Source organism: Danio rerio, chromosome 3, assembly GCF_049306965.1.
Source record: "Danio rerio strain Tuebingen ecotype United States chromosome 3, GRCz12tu, whole genome shotgun sequence".
Lineage (NCBI taxonomy): Eukaryota > Metazoa > Chordata > Actinopteri > Cypriniformes > Danionidae > Danio > Danio rerio.
Window position 1 is genome coordinate 19,842,501 of NC_133178.1, and position 12,286 is coordinate 19,854,786.

The 12,286-nt window shown below is 36.9% G+C and overlaps 1 protein-coding gene across 2 annotated transcripts in view; it reads right to left on the reverse strand.

The window, feature by feature from the left end:
* maza (MYC-associated zinc finger protein a (purine-binding transcription factor)) overlaps positions 1-12,286 on the reverse strand; it is a 29,091-nt gene extending 16,805 nt beyond the window's left edge. Inside the window, exons 1-4 of one of the 2 annotated variants that reach the window (XM_005171594.6) lie at positions 11,296-12,286; positions 10,965-11,118; positions 6,106-6,479; positions 3,679-4,028 (exon numbers count right to left, since the gene is read on the reverse strand). In XM_005171594.6, coding sequence (XP_005171651.4) covers positions 3,679-4,028; positions 6,106-6,479; positions 10,965-11,118; positions 11,296-11,331 — 914 coding nt within the window. In that variant the 5' untranslated portion in view covers positions 11,332-12,286. Of the gene's footprint in view, positions 1-3,678; positions 4,029-6,105; positions 6,480-10,964; positions 11,122-11,295 lie in introns of both variants that reach the window. The other variant, XM_003198101.7, reaches the window with a different exon arrangement.

Sequence of the window (12,286 nt, forward strand, 5' to 3'; positions counted from 1 at the left end):
TTTGCGGTTTACATTACACTTGCATTGACCTGCGCATTTGTATTACATTCCAAAAAGCTCCATTATTAGCACCCTAGTGGAAAATGAAACCGCATCTGTGCTGACTGGCCAGGATCTGCACAGTATAAAAAGCCAACAGACCTGTTCTGGCCAATAGTGCAAAAAAGCTGCTATTGTACACCTCTGCATGTGGGTTTAAATCTGTGTCTAAATGTATAAGATAGACGATGAGATGGATAAATACAGGCAGAAGGTCACTTCTTCCTTATCACACTAACCTATTTTCAGTCTCAAATTAGTAACTGGAGCATCTCTCCGTAGCTTTCAGTTAAATGACAACATTCACGCCCTGCCAGAAATACAGTATAATGCTCGCTGTTGTGAAACCTGCTGTGAATTGACCTGATACTGGCCCCAGTGAGCATGTGTTTATAGAAATCATGAAAAACGCAAGTCCCTGTAATCTTCACTCGTGGAAGTGTTTCTATGCTAGAGGAGGGGCAGTGAGGACTTATATCATCATTCATTCATTCATTCATTTCCATTCGGCGTAGTCTCTATTTCAGAGGTCGGCACCACCCAGTACTGGGAAACACCCATACACACTTATTCACACACACACTCGTGCATACGCTTCGGTCATTTTAGTGTACTCAATTCACCTATAGTGCATGTCTTTGGACTGTGGGGGAAACCGGAGCACCCGGAGGAAAAATCACGTGAACATGGGGAGAACATGCAAACTCAACACAGAAATGCCAACTGGCCCAGCCGGGACTCGAACCGGTGACCTTCTTGCTGTGAGGCGACTGTGCTAACCACTGAGCCACCTTGTCACCTCTTATATCATCATATTTTGCAGAATTTATTGCAATAATATTATCTACAATGATAAATTCATGTGTATTGACTGAGAGATGAAAAATAAAAATAGAAATGCTTAAACTGATCAAACCTGAAGATACTACACTGAAGCTTGCGGTGTTCTTCAAGCTACCTTGAGAGTATTTTTATTAAAGTATATTGACATTAGAATGCAATGCAATTGTTGGCTTTATAGAATACTATGAAGAGGCGACAGAGTGATTAGCACGATTGCTTCACAGCAACAAGCCTTTCTGTAGGGAGTTAGCATGTTCTTGCTCTGGTTTCCCCCACAGTCCAAAGATATAGGTTAGTTAGGTTAAAAAAAAAACGTAATTTGTCAATGGGAGAGTGTGTGAGTGTTCCCCACCACTGAGGGTTAACAGAGTTTCAGATTTTAAATATTACAGAGTAATTGGCAGTTCATTCCTTTGTGGCGACCCTCGATTAAGCAGGGAATAAGTTGAAGGAAAATGAATGAGTGAGAATACTACAAAATAGATTGATGTCTTACTTATTCTGGATAATGAAACTACGTCTGGTCACCAAAACATTATTTCATACACTCAACTAATGTTATAAAGTCAACCTGGAGTCAAAGTATGTCTGTAAATCTCTTTGACCACAAACAGGCTCAATACACATGCGAATATGTATTGCACACTCGCTACTGTAGGGAATTTAGGGTGAGTGTCCACTGAAGTATTTTTGCGAAGCCGAACACACCAGCACTATAGCAAGAAAGCTCTGCTGCGAGTGCCAACTATTGGGGTGCATTTAATAAGTAAGTAATGTGTATTTATACTGCACATTTATTGTGTATGGCCATACACACAAAGTGCTTCACGATTTTAAGGGGGTTTAAGTATCCACTTGGATGATGCGACGGCAGCCACAGGACAACAGCGCCAGTGCTTTTACGACACACCAGCTATTGGTGGAGTGGAGAGACAGTGATAAAGCCAATTCAGTGAATGGGGATGATTGGACGGCCATGATGGGTAAGGGCCGATGGAGGGAATTTGGCCAGGACGCCGGGGTTACACCCCTACTCTTTTTGAGAAGTGCCATGGGATTTTTAATAACCACAGAGACTCAGGACCTCAATTTAACGTCTTATCCTTAAGATGGCGCTCACTGACAGTATGGTGTCTCCTTCACTATACTGGGGCATTAGAACTCACATGGACTGCAGGTTGAGCGCCCCCTGCTGGCCTCACTAACACCTCTTCCAACAGCAACCTAGTTTTTTCCATGTGGTCTCCCATCCAGGTAATAGCCAGGCTCAGCCCTGCTAAGCTTCAGTGAGTAACCGATCCTGGGCTGTAGGGTGATATGGCTGTGGCATATATAAATCCGCTTAGTGTTTTAATTCATAAAACTGCATTATTAATTACTAGCTAGTGATGATGTCACACCCTGTTTTTATAGAGCCAACACATTAACTTAAAACAAACACATTAGGAAAGAGAACAGTTGAACATGCATTAGCTTAATAAGAACAAATAGACAGAAACCGTATTTTACGTTTTGCATAAAATAGTTGATCAGCACCTCCCTACACTGTTGCCCTTCTAAAAATAATACAACAGTTCCATTAAAAACAATAAAACTCAGGAAAAAAAAACAGTTCTGTAGACAAACACAGACCATTTTGGCAAACTAAACTGTCCTGGAGTGCATTTCCAAAAACCATTGTTAGCCAACTACGGTCGCCAGTTCCGTCGTTACAAACATAGTTCATTAATTTGGCATTTCCCAAATCCGCCATTCCAACGAACAAACATTTGCAAATTGTGTAGCAAACTTGTACGTTTCCAACTACACCTCTAGAGCTGTAGTTGGAAGCACAGTTCCTGATTGTGTTCTATTTCCAGTTATCCCCCTATGCCAGTTTATTTAGAACGTTCTAACTTTTAAACGTGAAAAGATTAAAGAACAAAACAATAAAATCATCTTTCATCATTTGCTTTCAAAGCATTTTTACAGTTCAGTTTTAGCGATCTTCAGATTGACAGTTGTGCTCCCGTCGCAGTGCACTAAAAACATTTATGTCATTTTGAACACAGCCGTGACTCATGACAAAAGTTATAGGTGATCTATTATTTAAAAGCAGAATTTACATTACACCTCCAAAGCTTGTAAAAACAAAAAAACATACGTTAATGCTTTTAATTTATAGTAGGTTATTTATTAAGATGTATCAGTACTATGTATCAGTACTGTAAGCCTATATGACATGGGCCTGTTGGTTAGAACAATTCTGCACTGGTTTGAATGTACTGAACTGTTTTAAGCCGACTTAAAAAAAATAAATAAGCAATATCCTAATTATTATCATTATTATTATTAATAATAATAAAATGTATAATAATAATAATAATAATAATAATAATAATAATTATTATTATTATTATTATTAATAATAATATTATTATCAAGTAGGATTGTTTTTCTTTTTTTTTATAAATGGCCTACTTTAAGTTACAACCATTAGCCTAATGATTTATAGGCTTTATATATGAGATTAGAGTGTTAGCCAAGTGAATTTTTATGTTTTAGAATAGAATATGTAATGTTGTCAACAATATTTGTAAAGGAAACATATATTGGTCCTATATGTGCTGTTTACATACATTTCAATTAATATGGAAAACGAGTGCATGTTTTTATTAAAACTATTATTGAATATTTTTTTTAATGTGTGTGCGTATAAAACAATATAATTGTATAACAATACAATGTCTCCAAATTTCTAGATTAGTTAAAGTTAGTTTTCTGGTGTTTACAGGACCGCAAAAGTGTTTCGCTTACCTTGAGAAGCCCTTGGCGCAATGTGGACACACGTATGGTTTCTCCACTCCTCCCTGGTGTGAGCGAACATGATAACTCATGCGATCCTTTCTCTTGAACCGCTGTTGGCAGATTGGACAGGAGTACGGTTTCTCATCCGAATGGGACAAGCGATGACGGTTTAGATGGTACACGTCCCTGAAGGCCTTCCCACATGCCTCACAAGCATGATTCTTCCTGACCGGATTGGGATTTGGGTTGGGATTAGGATTGGGAGTTGGATTGATGGGTAGGGGGTTTGTGATTGGAATAGATATTTGGATTGGGGTGGGGTTGTTTAGGTTATCATTGATGTTGCTATTTGGCGCAGCCTGAAAAACAAGAGGAGATCAAACCTGAAGGAGTTTGCTGAGGAGTGCTGAAAAGCCACTAATGCAGCAGATCTTTCAGTGTCTTCTGGGTGTAACAAGTATAATGTTTGCTGACCTACTAACCGACTGACTGCAAGTGTTCGACAAATGAGGTGCAAGCAGGTATGAGACCATGTTATACAACTGCTGACGTCATAGCCTGATTTCTGCAGAGTCTTGGGGATTAAAAGGTTTGAAACCGAATGTTTTACATTAGTTTTGGAGAGCAAGCATGATGAGAAAATAAGGTGAAATTATGGTCAATTTTTTATGAACAGTGTACAAAAGATTATGACTTTAATTTAAAACCAGCATTTAAAACCAGTATGTTAAAATTTAAACAATATATACACACACAGTTAAAGTCAGAACAATTAGCCTGCCCTGTTTATTTTTTTCCCCAATTTCTGTTTAACGGGTTCTGTTTAATCCCAAAAAGATTTTTTCAACACATTTCTAAACATAATAGTTTTAATTACTTATTTCTAATACCTGATTTATTTATCTTTGCCATGATGACAGTAAATAATATTTGACTAGATATTTTTCAAGACACTTCTATACAGCCTAAAATATTTAAAGGTTTAACTAGGTTAATTAGGTTAACTGGGCAGTTTAGGGTAATTAGGCAAGTTATTGTATAATGATGGTTTGTTCTGTAGACTATCCAGAAAAAAAAAGCTTAAAGGGGCTATTAATTTTGTCCCAAAAATGTTTTTTAAAAAACTAAAAACTGCTTTTATTCTAGCCGAAATAAAACAAAAAAGACTTTCTCCTGAAGAAAAAATATTATCAGACGTACTGTGAAAATGTCCTTGCTCTGTTAAATATTTCATTTTGGAAATATTTCAAAAACTGTGTGCGTGTGTGTGTGTGTGTGTGTATATGTATATATATGTATGTGTATATATATGTATGTGTATATATATGTATGTGTGTGTATATATATATATATATATATATATATATATATATATATATATATATATATATATATATATATATATATATATAAATATAATTTAATATATTTTTTATATATTGAATCATTATTTAAACTAGCTTGAAGGCATATAAACAGAAATGATATGTATTTCTAATTATATTTATATTATAATGTTGTATAAATGATTTTATTTTAACAAAATCAGACAGTAAAGTTTGCTGAGATAAACCTTTATGCAAGTGATGCTTGAATGAGCTATAGGTTAAACTGCAAACTAAAATTTGTTCCAAGTTAAATTAAGGTAAAAAAAGAATAACAATTTATCATGTTACTAACATTAATTGGCATGTCAATAGCATGTTTCTGACATGGATATTTTTTCAAATTCTATACTAGCAATAATTAGCATGTTGCTATCCTGTTTCTAACATGAGTATTCATTTATTCATTCATTTTCTTTTCGGCTTAGTGCCTTTAATAATCTGAGGTCACCACAGCGGAATGAACCGCCAACTTATCCAGTATATTTTTTTACATTTTTTACAGTGGATGCCCTTCTAGCTGCAACCCAACACTGCAAAACACCCACACACTCTGCTAGCATGAATTAACATGCATGCAGTTTAGATATTACATTACTAGCATGTTTTAACATGGTCATCACTTGGTCATTTGGTTATTAGTTAGACCTGTGATAAAGAAAGTCATGACGCATATTGACCTTATTCTAAAATGCGGAAGTGCGCATGTTTTCGCGATTGTCTTAGAACTTCCATTTCAGTCGCCTATGGGAGAAATGACAACTACTTGCTCTACAAACAAATGTTTGCATGACTATACAGACCAAGTAGAATAATATAACAAGGAAATATCAGTTTGCAACATCAAACAGCGAAACGAGCAGTTTTTAATGTCTAAAAATGAATGGAAGTGAATGAGACCGGAAGTCTCGTGCCAAAAAGATTCAAATGGCAGCGCCCACTCGTCTGCGGAGAATAAGGTCAATAAGGAACAGTCAAATCAGGAACAAGGGATGTGCAGCAAAGCTATTATGCAAATTTTTAACAAAAGACAAAAAAAACACAATCCAACCTGCACCATTGTCCCGGTAACCACAACTGCAGTAGGGAGGGGCTGGTTCATGGTCATGGAAACCGTTGCCGGAGTGATAGACACCGCAACTGTTTCCACCTGCTGATTGGTGATTGGGGACGGATGGACCATGGCATCGACTGCTGTGGGTATGGAGGCTGGTATGGACAGCTGGAGGAGAGAGAGAGGGATGGTCTGCCTCTCCATTCGCGCTCCAGCCTTTCCTCCATCAATTTTCTCTTTAGCGGCTCTGTCCTTCATCTTCACTCCGGTGTGGACAGACTGGTGACGCCGCAGGTTGTAGCTGTTCTTAAACTGCTTGTTACAAATGGAGCAGATGTGAGCAGGTCGGGCGGGTCGAGTGACTGGTTTTACTGGGAAAGAGAAGAGAGAGACCTGGTTAAAGAAGACTTCACATATTCATAGACACATGTAATCTATAGGGCTTCTCATTCAAAATGCTCAGTTTAGCTAAACAGTGCCGAAGGCACCCCAAATATGAAATTATGGATGTTAATTTAGATGTTAACTTTGGTCTAAATGGAGCGGGATGAAGTGCAAAAACATTATTATACTTTAGGTGAACAATAATCCTTGCAAGTTGACTAATTGTTTTGGTAATCTTTAATCAAAGTCTGACTATTTGCTACCATGTTTGGAGTGGCATTCCTCCTCTGATTACTTCATTTTGACGGCTTCAGTCACAATATTCTTAACCACCTCACTCTTACTATTGATTTGCTATGAAAGAATGATGTAAAAAGAAAGCCCCAACCCCTATTCAATATTCTGATTCAGGTCGGCATTAATAACCCATCACAATATATATGTCCCGAGTTCAAATCCCAGCTCGTGGACCTTTGAAAGCTGCATCTATCAGTTGATCCGTTAGCAGTTTGACAAGGCATTCAAATGCTAACAGACACGACTTTCCAACGTTGCTTGCTTTAATTTATTTATTTCCAACAACAAAAAAGAAATAAAATCATACACAAAGCAATTCTTTAAAGAAATTACATTTCATCATGGTCGAAATGGAGCGGGATGAATCACAAAAACATTGTTATTCTTTAGGTGAACAATAATCCTTGCAAGTTAACTAACTGTTTTGGTAATCTTTAATCAAAGTCTGACTATTTGCTTCAATGTTTGGAGTGACATTCCTCCTCTGATTATGTCATTTTGACGACTTTAGTCACAATATTCGTAACTACCTCCCTCTTACTATTGGTTTGCTATGGGAGAATGATGAAAAAAGAAAGCCCCAACCCTTATTTAATATTCTGTTTCAGGTCGGCACCAATAACCCATCAAAATATATATATCCCGAGTTCAAATCCCAACTCATGGACCTTTAAAATCTCCATCTATCAGTTGATCCATCAGCTGTTTGAAACTGCATCCAAATGCTTACAGACACGACTTTTTAATATTTCATTGTCTAAGGGATTTTCTGTCCCTCCAAAGCAGGTATGTGTGTGTCTTGGGGTGCTTTCACTCATAGACGTTTGTGTGTTTCTCCTGCTAGAGCGGTTTGTTTGACATATGTGAATCCAGCAATCGAGCTCTGATTAGCGCTAAAACAACCGGCCAGTTGGCTCAATAGAAACGAACACTGGAGTGAATCGATTAAAGCAAGAAAGCAATACAATACAACAAACTAACAAATCAGGCTATATCAGTGTATTATGGACATGTAGTAGACAAACTGTATATATGGCTATATAAAGAGAGAATTATGAGTAGGGCAGGATGTCATTACTACTGGTATACGTGCATACGAAAGTGAATACAAAAGTGAAAGCATGCTGAACTATTAACTGAGCAGTTTATCCATTAAAAAAATTGACCGAAATTAAGATCTGATATTTTCTGATATTAAAATAATGACGTATGACAGCTTAGCAGAATCTGTGGAACTCTGGAAAAAAAAAAAAAAAAAAAAAGCCTGAAACTGACCAATGTGAGGAGAGTTTACTCGGACATGACTTGTTTTAACTATTTTGGTCTTTTTATAAACTTTGTCATGTAAAAGCAAACAACACCAAGAACCAAAATAAACATTATAACAATTTTAATCACTGTTTCGCAACAAATCAATCAATATACAGCTGTGAAAGCACCCTACCTGTTAAAATAATAACTCTCATTCAATTTAAGCCCTTGACAGATGACCTTTGCTTGCTCTCCTCTTTCTCTCTTGGTTTACCCCATCATGCAAAGTCTCTTGCCTTCTCCTTACAAATTTCCACCTTCATTTGGGTTACATTTTTAATAATAATTCTGAAGTAGACATGACCTGTAAGATGGGGGTTATGGCACAGAAAAAGGCTTGCATACTGTTTATTTTTGTTACTCCGAAAGATGGTCTTCTTTGCATCTACTGTGTTTCATAAGTGTTCTCCTATTCTCACAAGCTACAGAGCCTATTTTTTTAAACATCAGTATATGAATAATTTTACCTTTGGGTTAATTAGTGTGAAATGTTACAATAGACAACAAAAGGTCCAGTTCATCCTTCAAAATGAACATGGTGAACTAGTTAAATTGTGAAAAGCCCATATTTGTTGCAAGGAAACACCTGAGGTGGGATTATTACTAGAACTAAAAAACTGTTTGGAAGCAAAAATGATAAGGATATGTGATATTCAAGTTCAATTTCTATCTATTATTTCCACTTGCTAATAAAATCAGGTTTAGTACGATTTAGTACTAAAGCACCATAATAAAGTGCAGAAATGTACATTAGCCAGCTATGAAGCTGATGCTTTATCAGCATTGTATCATTCTCTACCCATCAGATTAGCATGTCTCATCACTAATCTACATTAAGAATGCATAAAATAAATAAAACTTTATCCATTATTTTCACTATAAGGACTATATATTTTATTATAAACATCTAAGACTTAAAAGAAAAAAAAACCATATGTGGTTCACATCACGAAAACCTTAATTTAAAGTAGAAATGTTTTGAAGAATTGGAGAAAAACAGATATTTTATTAACCTTTTGTCCCATGCAGAGAGGCATTTACAATGAAAACAGAGTATATTTATATGTGTACAGTTGAAGTCAGAAATATTAGCCCCCTGAATTATTAGCCCCCTTGTTTATTTTTTACCCAATTTCTGTTTAACGGAGAGAAGATGCTTTCAACACATTTCTAAACATAATAGTTTTACAAACTCATTTCTAATAACTGATTTATTTTATCTTTGCCATAATGACAGTAAATAATATTTGACAAGATATTTTTCAAGACACTTCTATACAGCTTAAACTGACATTTAAAGGATAAACTAAGTTAATTAGGTTAACTAGGCAGGCTATGGTGATTAGGCAAGTTATTGTATAATGATGGTTTGTTCTGTAGACTATCAAAAAAAAAGCTTAAAGGGGCTAATCATTTTGACCTTAAAATGTTTTTTTTAAAGTTAAAAACTGCTTTTATTCTAGCCACAATAAAACAAATAAGACTTTCTCTAGAAAAAAAAAATTATCTGAAAATTTCCTTGCTCCGCTAAACATCATTTGGGAAATATTTAAAAAATAAAAAAAAATTCAAAGGGGGTGAATAATTCTGACTTCTACTGTATATATATCAGGGATGCTCCAATCCGGATATTGTGTTTGGTAACTGAAGTACGGAAGGGAGGTGGGGGTGTAAATAAACTAAGACCAAAACGGGAGATTGGTCTGAAATATGGGAGACTCCCGGGAAAAACAGGAGTGTTGGCAGGTATGATAAAGCACATTTTTCCTCAATGAATGATAGTTAATTGAAGATCTCTCCTATCCCAAAAGAATAAACGAAGGATGTTGCATATGATCCATTAAACACGTAATTGGCTTCATGACTCTGTATCCTCTCCACCAATCAACTGGTGTGTGGTGTGCTGTCTTGCACAATATGGCTGCCGTCACGTCATCCCGGTGGATGCTGCACACTGATGGTAAATGAAGAGATTCCCCCCAAAAATGTGTAAAGCGCTTTAAGTGTCCAGAAAAGCACTATTTGATGTAATAAATTATTATTATTATTATTAAAATAGATTTAAAAATGTGGTAAAAAAAAATGACTAACAACCCATTTTGGAAACTTGGCAAATGATGGTAGAATAATTCACTGTGCCTCAATGACAAGGTTTGGAGTGAATATTTGATGCATAAGAGGTTAAAACGCATCTTCCTCTGCTCGTAAACCCGTAAACGAACACTTGCAATCGGTTCATGTGTTTGGCCAGGTAAGACAGTACTTATTGAGTCATAAAAAGTGACTATTGGCCGATACCGATTTCCGGCCGATCGATTGGAGCATCCCTAATATAATATAATATAATATAGTGTGTGTGTGTGTGTGTGTGTGTGTGTGTAAATACACAGTATATATACATATATACCACAGTGGAATTATTTATTTAATATTTATTGAATATTATTATTTAATTATTATTATTTATACTACTATCATTAATAATACAGCTGCTCTTCATATTTTATTTCAATTTCATTTCATTTCAAATTTATTCATTTAACTATTTTTAGTTAATAAAGACATTCATCAACCAAGTTTCTTATCTAATTGGTGAATCTCTCTTTTGCATTGTTGTTGACTTGTTGTTGACTTAAGCCCCTTTTTAAAATGATAATAATAATTCTAAATGAAATCATCTCATTCACTTCAGGGCAACAACTACTAGAGAGAACTGATGCCTGCTTCCCAAAAGTATGCAAATCAATGGCCTCTTTAACCTTCTGACTAATTTACATGACTCTCGAGGCACCACAACTGCAACCAGTCTAACCTCCTGTTCTCCACTCCCTGCCCACCCTTCTCCTGTTTTGGCCCTCCCTCACCCGGCGGCATGGGCTCCTCGCTCAGCGCGGCGGTGTCCACCGTGGACGGGGGCGGGTCTATGTGATCGGGGGGCGGGTCTTGAGCGGCGTCCGTGAGCTCCGGGAGAAGATCTGATTGGAGGGTCCCGTCATTTTGCGACTGCGAGGGCGGAGTCTGCTGTGAGAAGGGGCAAATTCACACATTTTAAACATTCTTCTGGCTAAACTTATGAATGAAAGAACACGGGTATTATAATGCACAGATTTTAAAATATCATGACATGCATTTTAATTTAACAAATTCAATATATATATATTGAATATTATATATATATATTGCATGTTTTCTTACCTGAAAGAGAAAATTGCTCCAAGCTGCATCCATCATGACGTGTAACAGAGTACAGATCCCGTTTGAAAAAAACAAAGCTAATCGATTGTTCCCACTATTTTATCATACAGATACACTTTGTATAGATGTAACACTACTATGAACTATAAAATGAGTTTTAAATATTTAAAAAGTGAAAGAAATATTACACTGACGCTGATAAAATAATAAATATTAGCCTTACTTCAAAGTATTTATAAGACATGACAGCTGTCAGTCACAGTCTTTGTTATTAAAGCCGCATTGTGACATAACAGTGGCCCATCGTGCTGAAAATCACCATATAAAATACATTAATTCTGCACGTTTTCTTGTTAATTAGACCACTGTGCAAAATACTTCATGCGGAAAAAATATATACATCATTAAGATGGCTGTTTAATGTTTCATTTGCCGCAAGCGGTCGCATGGCGTGAGTAAAATGCCATCAAATTCATTATGAGATTCTCCATCCAGGCCCCAGCGGCGTCCGCGCGAGCCTCGGCGTTGCGTTAAATCTCACGCGTGTCTGGAGAGCGCTTCACCGGTCGTCGTCCATGGCTCCGCCTCGGCATTTCAATCGGGAGGATGACATATTTTTCCTTTTTTTCCCAGCAATACTCTCACCCTCCCACCCTCGCTCTTTCTTCCTTTTCTTTTTTTATCCCGTCTTCTCTGCCCCGCTATCTCTCCCCCACCGCCGTGTCCCCCTTGTTTTAAAGGGATAGTATATTTTGAGTGAACACCCCTTCTGTGTCTTCGTCCCCTCCTCCACGCTATGTTCTCGAGCGCGGTGTCTCCCCTCCGGCGCTCGGGTTCGGCCGACGCAAATTACAACATAAACATCGAGATCAGTCAAAAGAAACCATCCGCGCGTCCCTCTCCAAAAACGCCGGTGCACAACGCGAAGATTGCCGGGCGTAGACAACTGGATGTTCGTATGGGGGAAAAAATGTCGCAGGTCCTTAAAGGT